Genomic DNA, 18,414 nt, shown 5'->3' on the forward strand with positions numbered 1-18,414 from the left:
ATGCTGAACTTGATGCATATAAATCAACCAATAAAATGCCTCCATTGAGCCTCTGCCTCGTCCTTCTGCTGATGCCCTAATAGTGAACTCCTGAGGTCAGAGGTCAGGGTCAGCTGCCTCCCTGGAGGTGGATGCTAAATGCAGAAAGGGACTGCACTTTAGCATGTTTCAGCTGAAGGGCATGAACTCTCCCTTCTCCATACAACCACTATTATATGCGTTATGCTGCACACATGTGCGCTCAGATCGGATCAGCTGCTGCCTGACTGCCCGCCCATTACGGCCCTTGGGGGGTTTTGGGGATGGAAGTGTTCCCAGTATATCCTACAGGGGGGTTGTCGAGGTCCATCCATCACATGCATGGGGAACACCTTGGCACCAAGGACGTCCGAACCCACTTGTTGTCCCTGAGCGTGGTCTCTTGGTGTTTGGATGAAGGAGCTGATTACAAAGTAAAATAAGCTGCTGCGAAGCGTTAAGCAGGATGAATGTCACGTGGTTTCTCCAATTTACAAAAATAGAGATGGAATAATAACATAATGCACAAGCAGAGTGTCATAAACGTCCCGTAGTCCACTGTGATCTTTGATTTAAAGACTCGGATGTGACACATTTACTGCTCCATGCTTTATTGTGACATAAATATATATATTTTAATATATAGTTTGTATACAGTAATGGAAGTGTGATGCACAGCCGACATGTCCCTGACAGACATTCATCTGTAGCAGCTTTGGAGAGTCCAAAGCAGCGCTTGCGAGTCCATGGCGTGCGTCATTGCGCAGCAGCGCGTCCAGCCCACTGTGGTGAGCGGGAATCCGCTGACGGAGCACAACCAGTCGTGTGTGCGCGCGGATCAGCAGGTAGCCGTCGGTAACCGAGCCGGATGGAAGTGGCGGGGACGACGACGACGACACCGATCTGAAACCGGGGGAGAAACATCCTCACGGCGCGGACTCGTCTTCCAGGACGCGCTGAGGTTTATAGGACATGCACGCGGCGACCGGCGCTTTCAGGTAAACTTGGGTTCTTTAACTTTGTCTTTGTGGACGACTTGGTTCTGGTTCTGGTTCTGGTTCAGGTGGTTTTTGGTTTGTTTTGCGTGTTTTCTTCTCCAGCAGAGAAGCGGAGCTCGGAGACGTCAGCTCAACTTTAGTGCGATTCTCATTATTTCTTTCTCAGGCTTGAATATGTCCCCAGAAATCTGAAACATATGGGCAGCAATTTCTGTATCTCTGTGTTACTCAACAGCCAATACATGGTTTCCATGCGCGTGTGTGTGCGCGCACACGCAAGCGTCTCTCCTAAAATCCACTGCTTTCAATTAATTGTGGAGCTGCTGCTTCGGGGTGTGATGAAGCTGTTTTATTGGAGTGATAGAAGGTTACCAAGTGCTGTTTAATGATTGATTTCATGTTAAATGGTGCTGTTTATGTGTTTAAGCTCATCAAAGCTGCCTTTGATTGGATGTTATGTGATGACAGGGTGAAGGTCAGGAGTCCCTCAGGGTGATGCAGCCACAAACACACAAACACAGAATATATCAGTGCCTGCAGACATCCACCATCCTTTAGATGGTTCTTATCGATGGCGATGATGGTCTACATGGCCAATCTCTCACCAGCAGCTCTGCAGATAATATAAAAAAAATAATAAATCAGTTAAGCTGTCAAGTCAACAGACAAATGCTGCCAGCGATGCTGGGATCCGACCCTGATAACCAGGAATAAAACCACTCTAATGTTCCATGAAGCCGTGATCCGTTCCTCCTTCTAAAGTCATATAATAAAATATGATATTAATATTCACCACGATGCAACGGGACGAGCACTTAACTGGTGCAGAGATTCTTTTGTTTTTGTTCACTCATCGGGGTATAAAACTGCCAGCTGCCTCTTCAGATACAGTCCGTGGCAGAGGAGGAGGAGGAGGAGGAGGAGGAGGAGGGGGGAGGAAGGAGATTTACATAAATAGAGTTGTGTGTCGAGATAACGGAACAGCTTTCTCTGTTATCATCAAAACTCCAGAGCCGGACCGTGTGGTTCCTCTGCTTTCTGTGGTCTGTGAAGTCAGACATGTTTAATTCATTGATCCGAGGTTTTAGCCCCAGCAGGTTCTGGTTTTCGAGGTGCAGGTGCATCGTGTATCTGATTTTTTGGTCTCGTGGGACGTTGCCTTGACTCAGCGGCGGCTCGGTGTCATGTGTCATCGGTGATGTAATCGATGGTCCGGGTCCTTCTGGCCGTTTGTCCGTTCTGGAGCATGTCACGGTGCCGGTCCCCTCCTCCCTCCTCAGGCTTTCTTCTCTTTCAAGGTTTACACCTGGATTACATGTGAAATGTGGGACGGACCACACAGTGTGTTTCAGCAGATCCTGGATCAGTCATGTGCATCTTATTTGGCCTCGTCAGTGTTACCCAACATAGAAACACGACATTCTCCGATGAACAACCCTGCAGGCTTTGTTCGAAGAAAGGCCTCTTGCCCAAAATGTCCATGTGGCAACATTAAGGTTCCTACTTGGTCTCTTAAAGAATCATGTTTTTGTCCCTCATTTTGAACTACAATACCCATGAGCCTTTGGCTGTTGTTGCTATGAAGGAACAGACAGATAGAGCAGCTCTGTCTCCTACAGAAATCGTTAACACACAACTAAACTGAATCCTCAGATTCCCTCAGGTTTTACTCCCTTTAACGCGATGTTAACGTTGTAAACTGGAACAGCGGTCTCCTGGGTGAAAGTCCTGTGTTTGTGTGACCAGCCCCACCCTGACCTCCTCCCTGTGCAGACTTCCCCCCACGGTGATCAGAGATGATTTTATAGTACATCAAAAATCAGTAACTGTGTTGTATGGGAAACACATCTGCAGCAGAGCCGGCTGATGGAGGATCACAGCCAACGCTGTCGGGAATTCATGCACAATTTGGCTCTGAATCCAGAAGTGAATTAACTTTATCTGCAGATTGTTATCGGTGTAACCTTTAGCGCCGCCTCGCCCCTCGGCGGCGGAATATAAAGCTCTCTGATTGGATTTTTCTCTTGCACAGGACACGCTGGCTTGTACTTTAGACTTTTTCTCACACAATCTTTCTCCCGATGATCAAACCTGCGGAGTCTCACCGTCCATCCGAAGCTGTGGAGCTGCTTCAGTCTGGGATGTAACGTGGTCTACGGGAGGAAAGAGCCGAGGGAGCTCTCAGATACCTCCCTGCAACTTTGCAACTTGTTAATTAGTGAGTTATGTGGCCCTGAAGACGGAGCCGAGCAGCCGTTTCCACGGTTTCCAGTCTCTGAGCTGAGAAACTCCTCCATAGTTGCCATCCGAACGTGAGACTAAGCACCTGTGGAACTATTTCTTCATTATTATCAGTATGAGTTGCATGGCTCCTCCGTCTCCTCTGATTCCTCCTCATCGTCACGGCGATGAAGCCCAGTGAGTCCCTCGTGTCTCTGAGACCTTGCAGAGTAAAGTCAGGTTTATATGTGAATTTGTTGGTTAGACATGTGGCGAGAGCATTAAAGACTGCTGACAACCTTCACTCTCACATTAGTCATTCTTTCAGAGTTATATTTCTCTAAAAAGTATGAAATAAGAGAACTGGGCTGAAGTTTGAGTTTTATGTTATGTACAAAGTGTATTGGCTGAAATGTTATCAGACTCCAGAGAGAGTGAGAGATTCTGTTTGGGCCGTAAATACAAAAATCTCTTTCTAAAGTGTAGTCAGAAATGGCCCATGAGCATTAATATTATAGCTAATTCCCTGAGTTGAGCTATCAAATGTACATATATAGTTAAGTCAGAATCCGGGAAAGGAAGGTCGCATTTCTGAGCTTCGTTTGAAGGCATCTTTGAAATGGGAACACCTTATTGCAGACGTGGTTTTGCAGCCAATGACGGCTAGCTAACCAGACACCATATTCATACCGAATATTATTATCATTTTCACATTGTAGCGGCGTGAGTGGAACGGAAATAAGCCACTACAAGTCTCCAATAGTTCAATGTGGTGTATCGTCAGCTAGTTAACACACATCTGTCTAACTAAGAAGGCTGAATTATACGGACCGGCAGCTTTGAGGTTGACATACTCCTGATGTGACTCTTCCACGAGGCCTGAGATCAAATACCTCGGAGGCGACAAAGGGGAGAAGAGCCAGAGAATTAGGTGAAGTGACTCAGTTCTGCCTGACACATCTTTTTTTATATTCCCTATTGCCCTTTTCAAGTCGGCTTAAAATCAAATCCCCGGCAGTTGGAGTCACAGTTGAGAGAGACGGGCCTCACGTCAGAGATTCACCAGAAAAACAGGTGGAGGTCGGAGGTGAAGGTAGCTACCTGCTAGCTGGAGTATGAGGCCTATGTTAGGGGGCGGAGCTTCCCTAAATTGGCTTTTTTTCTCACACTGATAGTTTTAGGATTATAGCATCATAGTCTGTAGAAAGAATACACTTTAGAAAGAAACACTTCTGTAAAACCGATTTGTCTTTTTGTCTTTTTTTCACTCTGACCTTTAAATCCAGTCTTGGTTTATTCTACTGTACACTTTATGACAGAAACATGACTCAGCAGAATCTCACTCTGATTGAACCGATCTTCAGGTCAGTAACTGGTGTAATTAAAGTCCATTCTTTAGACCTGCAGCGTATCTAATGAAGATAATTAGATACGGTATCACTTTAAGACACATTTACATCATCAGGTTCTAAGCATGCAGCTTTAATGTGTCTAAAAGTGAACATGGCAGTAAGAGAACAGAAGAAGACGACCTCTGTTGCTTGTTAACTTGACTTCTTCACAGGTTGTCGTTCTAATGCAGCACTAAAAAGATGCTTCTCCTGAGGGAGTCTTTAAATCCTAGTGACGTCTCTGGCTGGATCGCTGCCTGACCCGCTGATAAATCACCGCCTCATCTCCCTAAAATAACAAGTATTTGGCGTTTTAAAGGAAGCCAGCTTTTCCACGTGCACGGTTTTGCATCCGTGTGCGTGTCGATGTCTGCAGCTTATGAACCGTAAATATGAAATAATGCCATAAAGTAATTTATTTACTTCATTCGCAGATCAACATCCACAGACAGTGACGGATGAATTCAATTACTCCTCATAGTGACAGAACAAAGAAATAAATGATGTTTTTCTCGTTCAGTGTCCATCAGTGAGGATGGAGGGCCACATGAACAGACAAATGGCCAAACAAAGTCATGTATAATGGTTTTTATGACTCACAAACTTTCTTCCAACCCATGAGTGTTTTCTCATGTGCAGTTTCTCTTCTTTGCAGCGGATTAAAGCTAATTTGGATCCATATGTGACGGCTGATGCTGCCATGTTTGCACTGGAGCATGCAAATTGTCTTTTTTTGCTGCAGGATGCTGCAAAAAGCACTGTTGTAGCAGCAGATTAAAAATAATCCACTCTACCGTCTGTTACGTATCATATAGCACATGACAGCTGGAGTCATTTCAGATTAGAAGAATCTTATATCTCTTTACTAAAATCTAAAGTTTGACTTTTAATCAATAACCCCCGATACACTTGTGCAGGTTCAACCCTCGTCGCCTAAAAACGACGTTCTCGTTCATGAAACTGAACTGATTTAAAGGGAAACCTGATTATGTTTGCTTTTGACGTTAAAACTCGACAAATCATTTTCAAATGAGCCCAAAAACACACCAAACATAACCAACTAGTTTAATAGCTCTAGCTAACTATAATCTGATAGAACTACGTTTCCCTGGCAACGTAACTGAGGGTGCAGGTTAGTTGTCGGGAACGTGATGTCGTCGGAGACGGAGGTTTCCAGGTTACAGTGCTGTAATGTGCTGACTGGATGGCTTCCATGTGAGTGGGCCTCATTCAGCCCTTTTAAAGCGTCACCTGGCTGCATGTGTATGAGTTCAAGCAAAGTGTTGGGAAACACAACCAGAATGTGTAATTCGTGTAATTGAAGTATTTAATGTAACAGATCGCACTTTGTAATTCATATTTTCTGGAGCAGGAGCAAATCTGAATGTGTTTAGTATTTTAAAATGCTGAACGTGCATTCCCACTAACTCCCCCAGGCTCTGCTGCTGACTGGGTTTGTTTGGGAGTTTCAACGGCCTCGGCCCGAAAGTAACACTTTTATATTTGTTTTTAACGTCTGAGCTGAAATCACTCAGGAGTGTTGCATTCTGGGCTGTAAATGCAGCTCCGTCGTTTCATCAGTCTGTAAGGGACGGGGTCAGCTACCAAAGGCATCCTCTCTGCTGGCCACCAGGGGGCGACTCCTCTCTGGTTGTATAGAAGTCTATGAGAAAATGGTCCTACTTCTCTCTGCTGGCCACCAGGGGGCGACTCCTCTCTGGTTGTATAGAAGTCTATGAGAAAATGGTCCTACTTCTCTCTGCTGGCCACCAGGGGGCGACTCCTCTCTGGTTGTATAGAAGTCTATGAGAAAATGGTCCTACTTCTCTCTGCTGGCCACCAGGGGGCGACTCCTCTCTGGTTGTATAGAAGTCTATGAGAAAATGGTCCTACTTCTCTCTGCTGGCCACCAGGGGGCGACTCCTCTCTGGTTGTATAGAAGTCTATGAGAAAATGGTCCTACTTCTCTCTTGATGTATTATCTCAGTAAACATTGTAAACATGAGTTTATGGTCTCAATCTCTAGTTTCAAGTCTTCTTCAATCCAGCATGATGTTCATTTAGTACATTATGGTCCATTTAGAGTCCACCAGACCAGGAAGCAGGGGATGCTTTAGGGGGCGGGGCTTACCTGCAGATATCTACAGATAGGTGCTGATTGGAAGTCTTCATCGTATAACCGCGGCAGCGTGTTGTGTGCTCGATGTTTTGATGCTCGTCTGCAGAGCTGCAGCGGCGAGGATTAGCGTCGTGGCCCGATGGGGAAATCTGGTCCTGACTGCTTATCTGGAAAAATCTAAATTGCATCTTGTGTTTTGTTTACTGTGATACGCATCTGTCCAAAGCAGCTTAGACTATATGATTACATAAGGACATTATAGGCACGGTGGTGGAGTCCACTGTCTGTGGCGTGATGATGTGTTTACCTGCTGGTGTTTGTTACGTAACCAGAGAGCTGCCCCCCCCCCCTCCACCGCCGTAGAGTCACTTTTAACACCGCGGCCAGAGAAGAAGTCGGCTTTCAACTTCACATTAAATATTTTCGGTGCCCAGCTTGCCGTCCACATTATTCGGGTCTCATTCTGGTCTCTGGGGCTTCTGTCGGCTTTCATCTTAAAAGAGGCATGAGGGAGAGAGAGACAGAGGGAGAGAGAGCAGGGGGATATATGAGAGGAGACGACTCTCTTTGAAGGAAACTGAGATGTGTTTTATTACTTCGGAGCTTGACAAACTTGGAGTTTTTGGTAAAGTCAATAAGAAGAGGTCATTGTGGAGCGAGAGGGTCCCTCAGGCTCGCCGCTGTGTGATTTACAAATATATCTGTTGGTCGAGGCAGAGATGAACCATCGCTTCCTGCTGACTTCATCAACATCCACGTTACTGTACAGATTAAAAATAGGAGGAAACGAAGGGCCACACGGGGCATCTGGGATGTTTGCCAGCTGGAAGAGGAAGATGAGGGAGTCACCGGATCAGCAGAGTATCCAACACCAACCAACAACCTCACTTTCAAACGGGAACAAAACATCCATGTTCACTGAATCATCCCTCGTATAACAACACTTCACCGTCTTCAAGGACCCCCAAGGCCTATAGAGACCTGGTGGAGTGACCCCCAAGGCCTATAGAGACCCGGTGGAGGGACCCCCAAGGCCTATAGAGACCTGGTGGAGTGACCCCCAAGGTCTATAGAGACCCGGTGGAGGGACCCCCAAGGCCTATAGAGACCCGGTGCTATAGAGACCCGGTGGAGGGACCCCCAAGGCCTATAGAGACCTGGTGGAGGGACCCCCAAGGCCTATAGAGACCCGGTGGAGGGACCCCCAAGGTCTATAGAGACCCGGTGGAGGGACCCCCAAGGCCTATAGAGACCCGGTGGAGGGACCCCCAAGGCCTATAGAGACCCGGTGGAGGGACCCCCAAGGCCTATAGAGACCTGGTGGAGGGACCCCCTATTACATATCATATAATGTTCCTTATTAAACAATAGTAATGTGTAGTGCAGCCTGTAGTTCATGTATAACAGTACTTTGTAATGATGGATACGATGCTAAGACATTAAAATAATAATTGTTAACAGATTCATATTTTAATTCTATTTTATCACAATTTCACAACATAATATTAAACAAACAGGAAGGTTTATATTTGCTTATTATAGGTTGTTTTTATGTTAACTTGTATAAGTTTGGGATCAAATGATTTCGGGGACCCCTGCAGTAACTCTGCGGAGCCTCTAGGGGGTTGAAGATCTCCGCTCTAAACTGTGTGTTTTGTTCTTCTCCCAGATAATCTCCTGGCGTCTCCTCTCCGTTGGCAGCAGCGATGGCCGTCTCCGTGTCCAGAGAAGCCGTGTTCACCATCCTCCTCATTAGCAGGTGAGCCCGCCGACACAAACCGCTGGGAACCTGCAGCCACGGAGCTATCTCTGACGGGCGGGGGGGGGGGGGGTAATCAAGTGGTGTCAGGCTGGGATTGCCAATGCTTTTGTGTATGCGGCCGATGTAAAGGTGCTCAGGTGTATCATCGTCTCCCGGAGCATCGATACTCGATTACAACTCCCCGCATCACTCAGGATTAGAATGTAATCCCTGCAGAGGCCGTCCATGTGTTGGAGCCTCTCCTCTTCTTAGAGTTGATTTCTCAAAGCCCACAATGCACTTGGCACATTTGAAATGAGGCGACGCCCGCTGGGTCTCGCTGCGTCCATCTGTAAGATATATTCTCTGGATGCAGCGCTGCACTTTCTTTGCACAATCAGATGGGATTAACGTGCCGGAGCTGGTTCTTAACGCTTTCAACAGGAAAATATGAATAAATAGATTTTTTTATGAATCTGTGAGCTTTCAGAGATCCCATGACAGATTACTTTTATAGTCATTGTTGTGTTTTTGTTGACTGTGTGGTTGAAGGATGGAAAACACTCACACTGAGCTGATGGCTGTGAATTTTCATTCCCGGGATAATCATGAATATCATGTGAGTCGTAAAGCTGTGTCGTCTCGAAAAGCTCTCAAATATGCTACTTAATTACTAAGATGCTAACAGCCGGCATCTATGCTAGCTAACGTCCCACGAATGTACGTTTATGTTTGTACTGAATCATCCCAACGTGTGACAACGCCTCGTTAAGGTCCTTAGGGTGATGATGTTGATGCTTTTATATTCATATGAGGACAAACTGTCATCTTATGGGTGTTTATTGATCGGGCGGTTGGGCTAACATGCTAGTGGTAGCTTTCACTTGATGTCACAGCAACGGCAAACATCCTGTGTTAAACCAAACAACTTGTTTATGTCGGCTATATATATTTATAAACTCGCCACTTTATAAACGTCAGCACATCAAGCTGATATAAACGTACTTTAGTGCTGAGCTAAAGAAAAGACTAATTATCCTTTTTTTTCATTTGTCGTTTACGGTAAAAAAAAGATGTGTTCTATCCACGACGACATAAACATGAAAGTGATTCCAGTATGTTTAAGTGCCATTTTAAAAGCTTTATTTGACATGATTTGGCCAGAATAATCGTGATATTTTCATATCGCACCAACTGTGGACATCAAAACTCCGATGCAAGTCTCTCTTAATTATAAAAATCATTTTACAAATATATTGTTTTATTGTGGAAATATAACCTCAACCCTTCCCCATACAACACATTTAACAGAAATCATGTTAAATCCACAGACAATCATCTCGGACAGACGTTGATTAACGATACAGAAGGACAATATTCGGATAGATTGTTTGATGCTATTGAAGTAGAAACTCTCATTTTCTATTTATTATGGCCATGAATGCTCCAATGTAGTGAATGTTTCTTTAATCTGGTTTAATTTAATGCTTCATCAACACAAACTAATCCTGTGTAATTTACGGATGGAAATTCAATGATTGCAGATGGTTGAAAACGCTGCGGTTTGTATTGATATGACCTCGGTGATACGAAGACGCCGGCGTGCTGATTGACCCCCATCAAGATGTTCTGCTCCGATAGCTTTTTGGTGATTTTGATTAGGAAACGGCGCTCGGCCTCTGCCGGCGGAATACAAATGTGCTCCCCAACACTCGTGGAAACATAATTCACTCGCTGGCTTCACGAAGACGACCCCTGTGACCTTGACGACGGCTGAAACTGCCGGGACCGCCACCTCGCAGCGAACCAGAGCCCATAAACAGACACGAGAGTCTCGCGTTCATCCATCATGGTAAAAATGCTCCAAGGGAAACAAACGGCCAGCTTGGACTCGCTGGAGAGATTGATGACTTCCTATAAATATGGCTGAATCCCGCTTTGACACGTCGTCGTGTGTCAGAACCAGCTCAGGTGGACTTCCTCCTCTCGTGGTCCTTCAGTGGGAAGTTTAATAATCTCAAAAGAGGCAATAAGTCATTAAAAAACAGAATATTTACTGATTGTTGGCTGAACATTTTCATAGTTGTGGACTACACATGAAGTCACTTTAATGTTTGACATGTTAATTCTCCTGAATTCTACTTTTATCTTATTCTTCACAATGAGGCTGGTGAGAAATTCAGAAACGACAAAAAGGTGGGAAAAAGATAAAACAAGCAAAGAAAGAAATAATACATGTGACAAAAGGGCGGGAAAAAGATATAACAAGCAAAGAAAGGAACAATACATGTGACAAAAGGGCGGGAAAAAGATATAACAAGCAAAGAAAGGAACAACACGTGACAAAAGGGCGGGAAAAAGATATAACAAGCAAAGAAATGAACAATACATGTGACAAAAGGGCGGGAAAAAGATTTAAAAAAAAGCAAACACAATACATTTGACTGTGGTATCTAATTGAACACGTGCCCAATTTAAAATTATAACGGTAACTTAATTGTTTTTTTTTAAATTTCATACTAGCTTAAACACAACTGGCAGATATGTTCTAGCTGGTTAGCATATGATGCTAATGTTAGCTATGTGAATTGGGCTTCAGAGCCACTCTTTAATGTTTCAAGCCGGCTCGTTTTCAGTGTCAGATAGCGTTACTTCTAAATTATTACACGAGATTCCTGCTATTAAAGAGTAAAAGCATACATTATAGCACCACCTACTGGCGAAAAATGTAATAATGGACTCTTTCGTCATTGCGTAACCTCGTCTACGACATCAGTGAGCCCGGTGACAGACGCTGTATCCCCCTTTTACAGCTCTGTTTTATATCGAGGAAGCTGAGAAAGGTGTTCTTTTTTCTGTCGTACGCCGTTGCCTCCGTGTTCCGCATCGTAGGGATTTAATTGATGATCTCACGGCGAGATGGAGACGCCACGGTTGATATTGGCAGCATCTCCTCCGCCGCCTCGCCAGCCACCAGCTTGTTAAAATCCCCGGGAGTGACAGCAGAAACCTCCACAGCTCCTCACAGCTGACACACACCTTTTCTTTTTTTTATCCCCCTGACACAGTTTTTCATCTCACTTCTAGTAGCGGATTGCTTATTTGAAAACATAACTAAATAATTCACTACTTGAATAACAAACTACAAACTTGTTACAGCAAAAATACATGTGAGTTCTCTAGCACATCATTTTGTGTATTTCAAGTAGAAACTTAGACAAAGGAGCTTAAAACAGCATTTAATGGGTTCATACATGACATGTCAACCATGTTTTCCAACAGTTTTCCCATTTAATGCTGCAAGAGGCTTTTAGGATGATGACTCAACTTCCCACAACTCTATTCAGAGCCGACGGGGGAATCCGACACATAATGGATGTCCTCGTCATAAACTTATGGTGTCATAACAGGAATGTTTACTAATGTCAAGTTACATAAAAAAACACACAGAATGCACAAATAAATGCAGAGGGATTAATCTGCTCTGTATCTGTCCTCTAATTTACAGCTCGTACATCGACTTGAGCGTCGCTGTTTCACTCTGAATACACAAATACAGGAAGCATGTGACTCATTAGAGGTCACATGTCTCGTTAAACACAAGTGATTCAATCAGGGCCTCTAATTTACAGCTGAGGCCTGTGAAGTGAGGTTCTTCGTCTTCGAAGATGCTTCAAACTCTCGTTTGTGGATGAATCCTAATCTGACATGCCTGCCATCACGGTTGCGTAGTTGTGATTAATCAATCACAGTCCGGGGGAGGGGTTAAGCCTCATTAGTATAATCCAAGTATTCCTTATTTGCGTTCCAATGATCTGATTAACTGTTGATGTGTTAAAGAAGCCACAGAGTTCACATTCATGTTACTAAACATTCATCTGCACGTCATTAAGCATCCTCCCACAAACCCAGTCAGGCCTGATCCTCCCTTAATCTCTGTCAACGGAGGATTAATCATCTGGAGGAACTCCGTAGTACTGCGCACTACTGTGTCGGAAACAATGGTTTCACAGCATCGGCAGCACAAAGCATGTTTCCCTGAAGATTATTACAGATTAAAGGCTTAACGGGATGCTTTTCTTGCCTTTACTGGAGGGACACGACTTCTTCCTGTATAGGAATCCATTTCACGTCAGCTTTTATTTTATTTCTATTTTATTGATTGTCCCCGGAGAGATTAGTGTTTCCCCCAACCCTCAGATCATTACGTGAATCGTCTCAAAGCGCCTCAGAAGGAGGAGCGTGAGGAGAAATAATCTGTTTTTAGTGTCACTTATTAAAACCGATTGTTATCACGTCTATGAGGAGTTGATTAGGTTGTTGAATAAAAAGGGATTTTTTCTTTTTTTTCTGAGAAGTGTATTATTTTCACTATCTATTCAGAATCAGTTATTATCGAGTCCCGATTCAGCGTCCGTCCTTTGTTGCTCCCGTCGCCTAGCAACCAGCTGCGGTTGACAAGAAAAGAGCATCTAACGAGCGTTGTCCGATTAAAAAGGGAGCCACTGATCGTATTTTATTCTTATTTTCTATTCTGATGGAGGAGATCGGCTCGTTGATTTGAAATCCTGTCGTCACCGGCACAGCAATGAATCTTGGGATACGTGAAGGATCCATCAGTTGGATCCTCCGAATCGGGAAATGAAGGTCGTATTTTTCTGGGCTGCGTCTTTGAGATGGGTCGGCCTCGATGCGTCATTCAAATACGCAAGTGGTCTAAGAATTAAGGATGCGGCCCATGGACCGGGACCGGGACCCAGCCCCTGGACCGGGACCCAGCCCCTGGACCCGGACCCAGCCCCTGGACCCGGACCCAGCTAGAGTCCCTGCATGCCGTTTGAACACATGTTGAGCTTCCCAGAGATCCGGGACGCCCCAACAAGTGCTTTGGCACATTGATCCCCCATTTTTACTTGACAAGTCAAAGCCGGCGGCGGCGGCGGCTGTCACTGATGTCACTCGTCGAGGGTTACCGACGCCGACGCCGCCGAGCCGACGCCACAGCACATTTAAAGCTTGACTGAAAGACAAAATACACACAAGAGCACACTTCAGCTTAAAACCCAGAAACCACAGTTGTTGCAGCTGTTGCCATAGAAACCCAAGATGTTGCCTCTGTTACTCCATCCATTAGTGATTTTACTGAAAGCTTCCAGAAATGGCTTTATTTATTATTATTTTTTTTTTTCACTCTCCATTCTATCTCATTTTTCTAATTTACTCACTTATTAAATATAGAATTTAATATGATATACGGTGCCCTCTTACACCTCATACTTTACTTTAATGAGGAGTCAACGGAGACTCCTTTACATTTCTGGAGCTCCTCTTTTCTCTCTTTCCTACAGCGGCTGTTCTTCCTGCAGCGATTTTGAAAAGGTTTTTTGAATATGTTCATTAAGTTTAATTGTCTGCAGCGAGATCCGGCCTCCACCGGGTTTCTCTGCCGGTTTCTGTTTCCACAGCCGCCCGTCACGACGCCGCTGTGTCACTTCTATTTCCCCTCCGCGAGGCGTTTTCTCACCAGAGACCTGATTGTTTCACCGTTCAGGGTTGTGAACCAGCACGGGGCTGATCGGCTCTTTAGCTTCATGATTTCTGTGAGAGCAACATCACAAACACTCTGGGAAACATTTAGATTTTCTTCAACACATCTTTTGTTGAGTTTGACTTCCCGCTGCAGAAGACACGTCGTTCCCCTATTTAGAAGTTGAGCATTCAGTTTTTTGGCACCTGATTTAAAGTCTTAACCACAAAAGTAATTGAATTTGCATGCATTTGCTCTGCTAATCCTTTTACTGACATCCCCTCTGTCCATCCCAGCAGGAATTATGCTCCACTGGACGATGGCGTAGGAAATGGCGTTCGCGTCTCATCTTAACTCATTTCCACAACGTAGTTCTGTCACTGAGGTTTTGCTTGCAAGATATCTTCATCCTCATCATAATGATGCACAGGGCCTTCAACCTGACTTACATAGTTCATTTCATTCCAGGTGGAAGGATTTATCAGTTAGAATAATCCGGCTCCACATGAAAGAGTTCAAAGCTGCCAGACTTCAGACTGACCAGCTCTTCCTCACCGGCCAGAAACCTTCATCTCCGATGTTTAACTGGACAGCGCTGCATTTCATAGACAGCATGAAATATATATTCTAAAAAAAAAGGTGTCCCTTGCAGCCTGTGAGCTACAGAGCCTGGATGTTTCTTTTAAACTTCTCCTTGGATAGGCGAGTCGGTATCCACCGTAAAGAAGTCAGCCCCTCCATGTATCTGCGAGCTCCGAGGTCCTGTTTCACATGACGAGGCTAAAAAGCCGGAGCGGGGGCGAGGCTCTTATTAGGGCGATAACGCTTTGTAGTGTCATTTTAATTAATGCTAACTGAGATCTTATTTTGGCCTTCCTTTGAGCTCCCCAAATCTGCGAGCTCGTGTAAAAGAAGATTTAATAAAGAAAAAGCACAAGCTCGCCCCGGGGAATGTTGGCAGATAAGTGAAAGCCGAGATCAGAGGTTTTACGTTGTATCTCGTCGTTCTCAGAGACGCTCGCTGACTGATCGCCTTCGCTTGTCTTCGTAAGCCACGCTTTGCCTCCCGATGATCCCGGATACGACTTCCAAGAGTATACGCTGTAATTGAATCATTCATCTGAGGGGAGATTTCCCTTTTTTCTCTCTTTAAAAAAAAATACAAAAGTCCCCTAAAGTCAATAAGTCGGTGTCATCACGTCCATAGCCGGGATTGAATAATAGAAGCAAACTTCACACCAGAATCCAGTAAGGGTGCCGCTCTGTGTTCATCAGATCCACCCGTCGCTCCTCCACAGTGTGTGTGTGTGTGTGTGTGTGCGTGTGTGTGTGTGTGTGTGCGTGCGTGCGCGTGTGTGTGTGTGTGCGTGTGTGTGTGTGTGTGTGTGTGTGTGTGTGTGTGCAGTGCTGAGACTTAATGTGGACGTTCTTCAATAAGGAATCTATCGGGGGAAAAAACCTGATATTAAAAAAAATGAAATTTGAAATTGCTGCCTTAAAAAGTTAATCTGCACAATGATAGTATGGCTCCGTGGCTTTTTGAGAATATAATTAGACTCTTATTATAATTGCCCTGCAGATATTCTCATTCTCCATACCTTAATGTTTCAGCTCGGCATAAGAAAAATAAAAAAAACCTCCATTAAGTGCTGCTTGACTAACCCTGGAATACCCGGAGGATGTGATTTAATACGCTCTCTCTGTCTCTCTCTCTCTCTCTCTCTCTCTCTCTCTCTCTCTCTCTGTCTCTGTCTCTGTCTCTCTCTCCTGTAATTGGAGAGTGGAGGGCTGATGGAGGAGGTGTCGTAATCTGGACGGCGTTGAAACTTTGTTTCTGGTGATCTCGGTGCTGTAAAAACCCCTCAGAGATCAGAAATACACCTTTTTATGTTCCTCTGCGGTTCAGTGGAGATGTGCATCCTTATTTCTGCTGCGGTGACTCTTAGTAGCTATTTTTAATGATGGAAGTCTTCTTTTATACAAGGTTTGATAAAAAAAAAATCACGGTCCATGTGAGAACATTGTTGCTGTGAATTCAGCCGTCAACATGCCTGTTCCAGCGTTTCATCTGAGCTGGAAATAAAAACCTGTTTTCTTTCTGACTAATGAGTTTCCCCTCGGTGACTCCTGATGGAGGAAACACTGAGATTACACACAGAGGCAGAAAATGATAGAAATCCAACCTGTTGATCGCAGGATGACGTACGTTTTGTTTCAATATAACTCCAGCGTTATATTTGGGTTTCATTTCATTTCCTCAGATTTCTGTTCTTTCACTAAACATCTGGACTGACATTTCAGATTCTGCCCAAAGATCAGATTGAGTTGAAGGAATGAGTTTTTTTTTGTACTTTACAGTCAGACGAATGTCAGATGAGATACGTGAACTCAGACAGACGGATGAGGGAGTCAGCTGCTAATTTCCTGTCAGGTGTTTCACAGCAGATCAGCAGCAGCAGGGACGCCGACGGTGACGGCAACGCCATCGGTTTGTATTTTGGAAGATGGAAGATGTTCTCTTTGGATGAAAGATCAGAGGATTACCTGAGTAATTACACTTCACACCCTGAAGAGGAATGTGAGTGTGTCCAGCAGTTGTTGAGGCTTTAATGAACCTGTTGGTGGCGCTAGAGGGAAAGTCCGGGGGGCGGGATATGACTGAATATAACTTATATTAATATATTACTTAGATAATAAATCAACAAGTTTCTCATAGACTTCCATGCGATCAGAGAGGTGTCGCCCCCTGATGGCCAGCAGACAGAATGCAGGTTTAAGAATTGGAGGTTGCCACCTGGCCTTCCTGTTTTTATATTTACTGTCACTGTCTTTATATATATGAGCGTCATCATGTTTGCACTAAAGCAGAATGTGGAGCTTCTCAAACACGAGTGTGAATTAAAGCAGTCGGTAAGAGCTCAGACCCTCGCCGGTTACCATCATGATGAACCTACCACTTGGATCTTCGACCTCTGACTTGAACCCTTTCCCCCAAAGAGCCATTCTAATGTGTTTTCCCAGACTGAGGACTGTGGATTATCTCACCGTGCCGGTGAATGTCCAGCCACTCAGGAGACTGTGTGTGTGTGTGTGTGTGTGTGTGTGATGCTATCTCGCCCTCACAAAGAGAGACACATTTAGATCCATAAACATCAGACGGCTGTTCAACACCTGCACGATTCGTCTCACAATCTAATCTAAGAACATTTTCTCAGATCATTGACACCATATGTCCCTTTTTTTTATAATTCTGCATGTGTGTATTGTATTTTCTCTTCCCTGAGCGACGGCCTCGCCTGGTTGAAAAAGCAGCAGCTGATGTACATTACCATCTCGATAAACGGGCGCGTGCAGCACGGCTGGCGTGGAGAATCCGTCCAATTAGCAGCCGGATCAGGAATACACACATGGTGACTGTAATGGATTAAACAGCGAGCGGATACAAGGGGGGGGCAAAGTGAGCAATAATTCATCTTAATTGGCTGAGGGGGGCGACGGAGCAGAGCTTCATTGACAACTCCCCCCCCCCCCCCCCCCCCTCCGGCCGGCATGTTAATAATGCTGCAGCCGTATCTGTCATGATAAAGAAACACAGGGCTGGTACGGGTGCTGGAAATCCTTGAAAACCCTTGCATCTTAGTGTGGTGTTTTCAAGGTTTGGAAAGTGCTTGGCTTTAGAATAAAGGTCTTGAAATGTGTGTTGTATGTGATGACATCTATGATAGAACAGAGGAAAGAAGATCTCCATATCTGAGGGACTGAAAACAGCATTTTCTGACATTTCTTTATGAAAAATGACTTTTGATGATGAACAGATGATGAAAATAGTTGGTGATTATATTTCTGTGGATCTGTTAGTGGAATTAGTTTTCCTTTCATGTGTGGTCCTTCTGTAAAAAGCTGTCTCCAAACATCATGTTGGTTGTTTAGAGGACAATAACATCTCATTTAATGTGATGAACAAGTGACATAATAAGTAGACTGAATACTGACCATTGGATTGATACAAAGATGGAGTTTACCACAGCTGGAAGGGGCTGGAAAAGCATGGAAATGCACCTTGAAGTGCTTGAATTTGACTTTGGAAAATGTGTAAGAACCCTGGAAATGGCATTTTTAAATTATAGTTGACCCAACAGAATTGTTAAGTGCATGAAATTATAATTTCTTTGCTGGTTAATCACAACGTTGGCTGGATTATTCTCCAGCAGGCTTCGTCTTCGTTTCACGGAACGAGGACTAAAGTATCCAGAAGAACTATATAAAAGTGTGCCATCTACACTTGAAATAAAGTCTTTTTTTTATGTCACAGCTCATATTTTCTCAGATTCAGACTTCAGTGGGCTTATGAAGACAGTAAATGTTACGTATTTCGGCAGGAGGGAGTTCTTATTCTCCCG

The 18,414-nt window shown here is 44.5% G+C and overlaps 1 protein-coding gene across 1 annotated transcript in view; it reads left to right on the forward strand.

The window, feature by feature from the left end:
* Window positions 1-854: 854 nt before the first annotated feature.
* Window positions 855-18,414, forward strand: part of LOC311020878 (gamma-aminobutyric acid receptor subunit pi) — a 34,592-nt gene continuing 17,032 nt past the window's right edge. Inside the window, exons 1-2 of the mRNA XM_084021133.1 lie at window positions 855-1,016; window positions 8,416-8,505. Coding sequence (XP_083877259.1) covers window positions 8,453-8,505 — 53 coding nt within the window. The 5' untranslated portion in view covers window positions 855-1,016; window positions 8,416-8,452. The remainder of the gene's footprint in view (window positions 1,017-8,415; window positions 8,506-18,414) is intronic.

Source organism: Eutrigla gurnardus (genome assembly GCF_963514095.1).
Source record: "Eutrigla gurnardus genome assembly, chromosome: 11".
NCBI classification, from domain to species: Eukaryota; Metazoa; Chordata; class Actinopteri; order Perciformes; family Triglidae; genus Eutrigla; species Eutrigla gurnardus.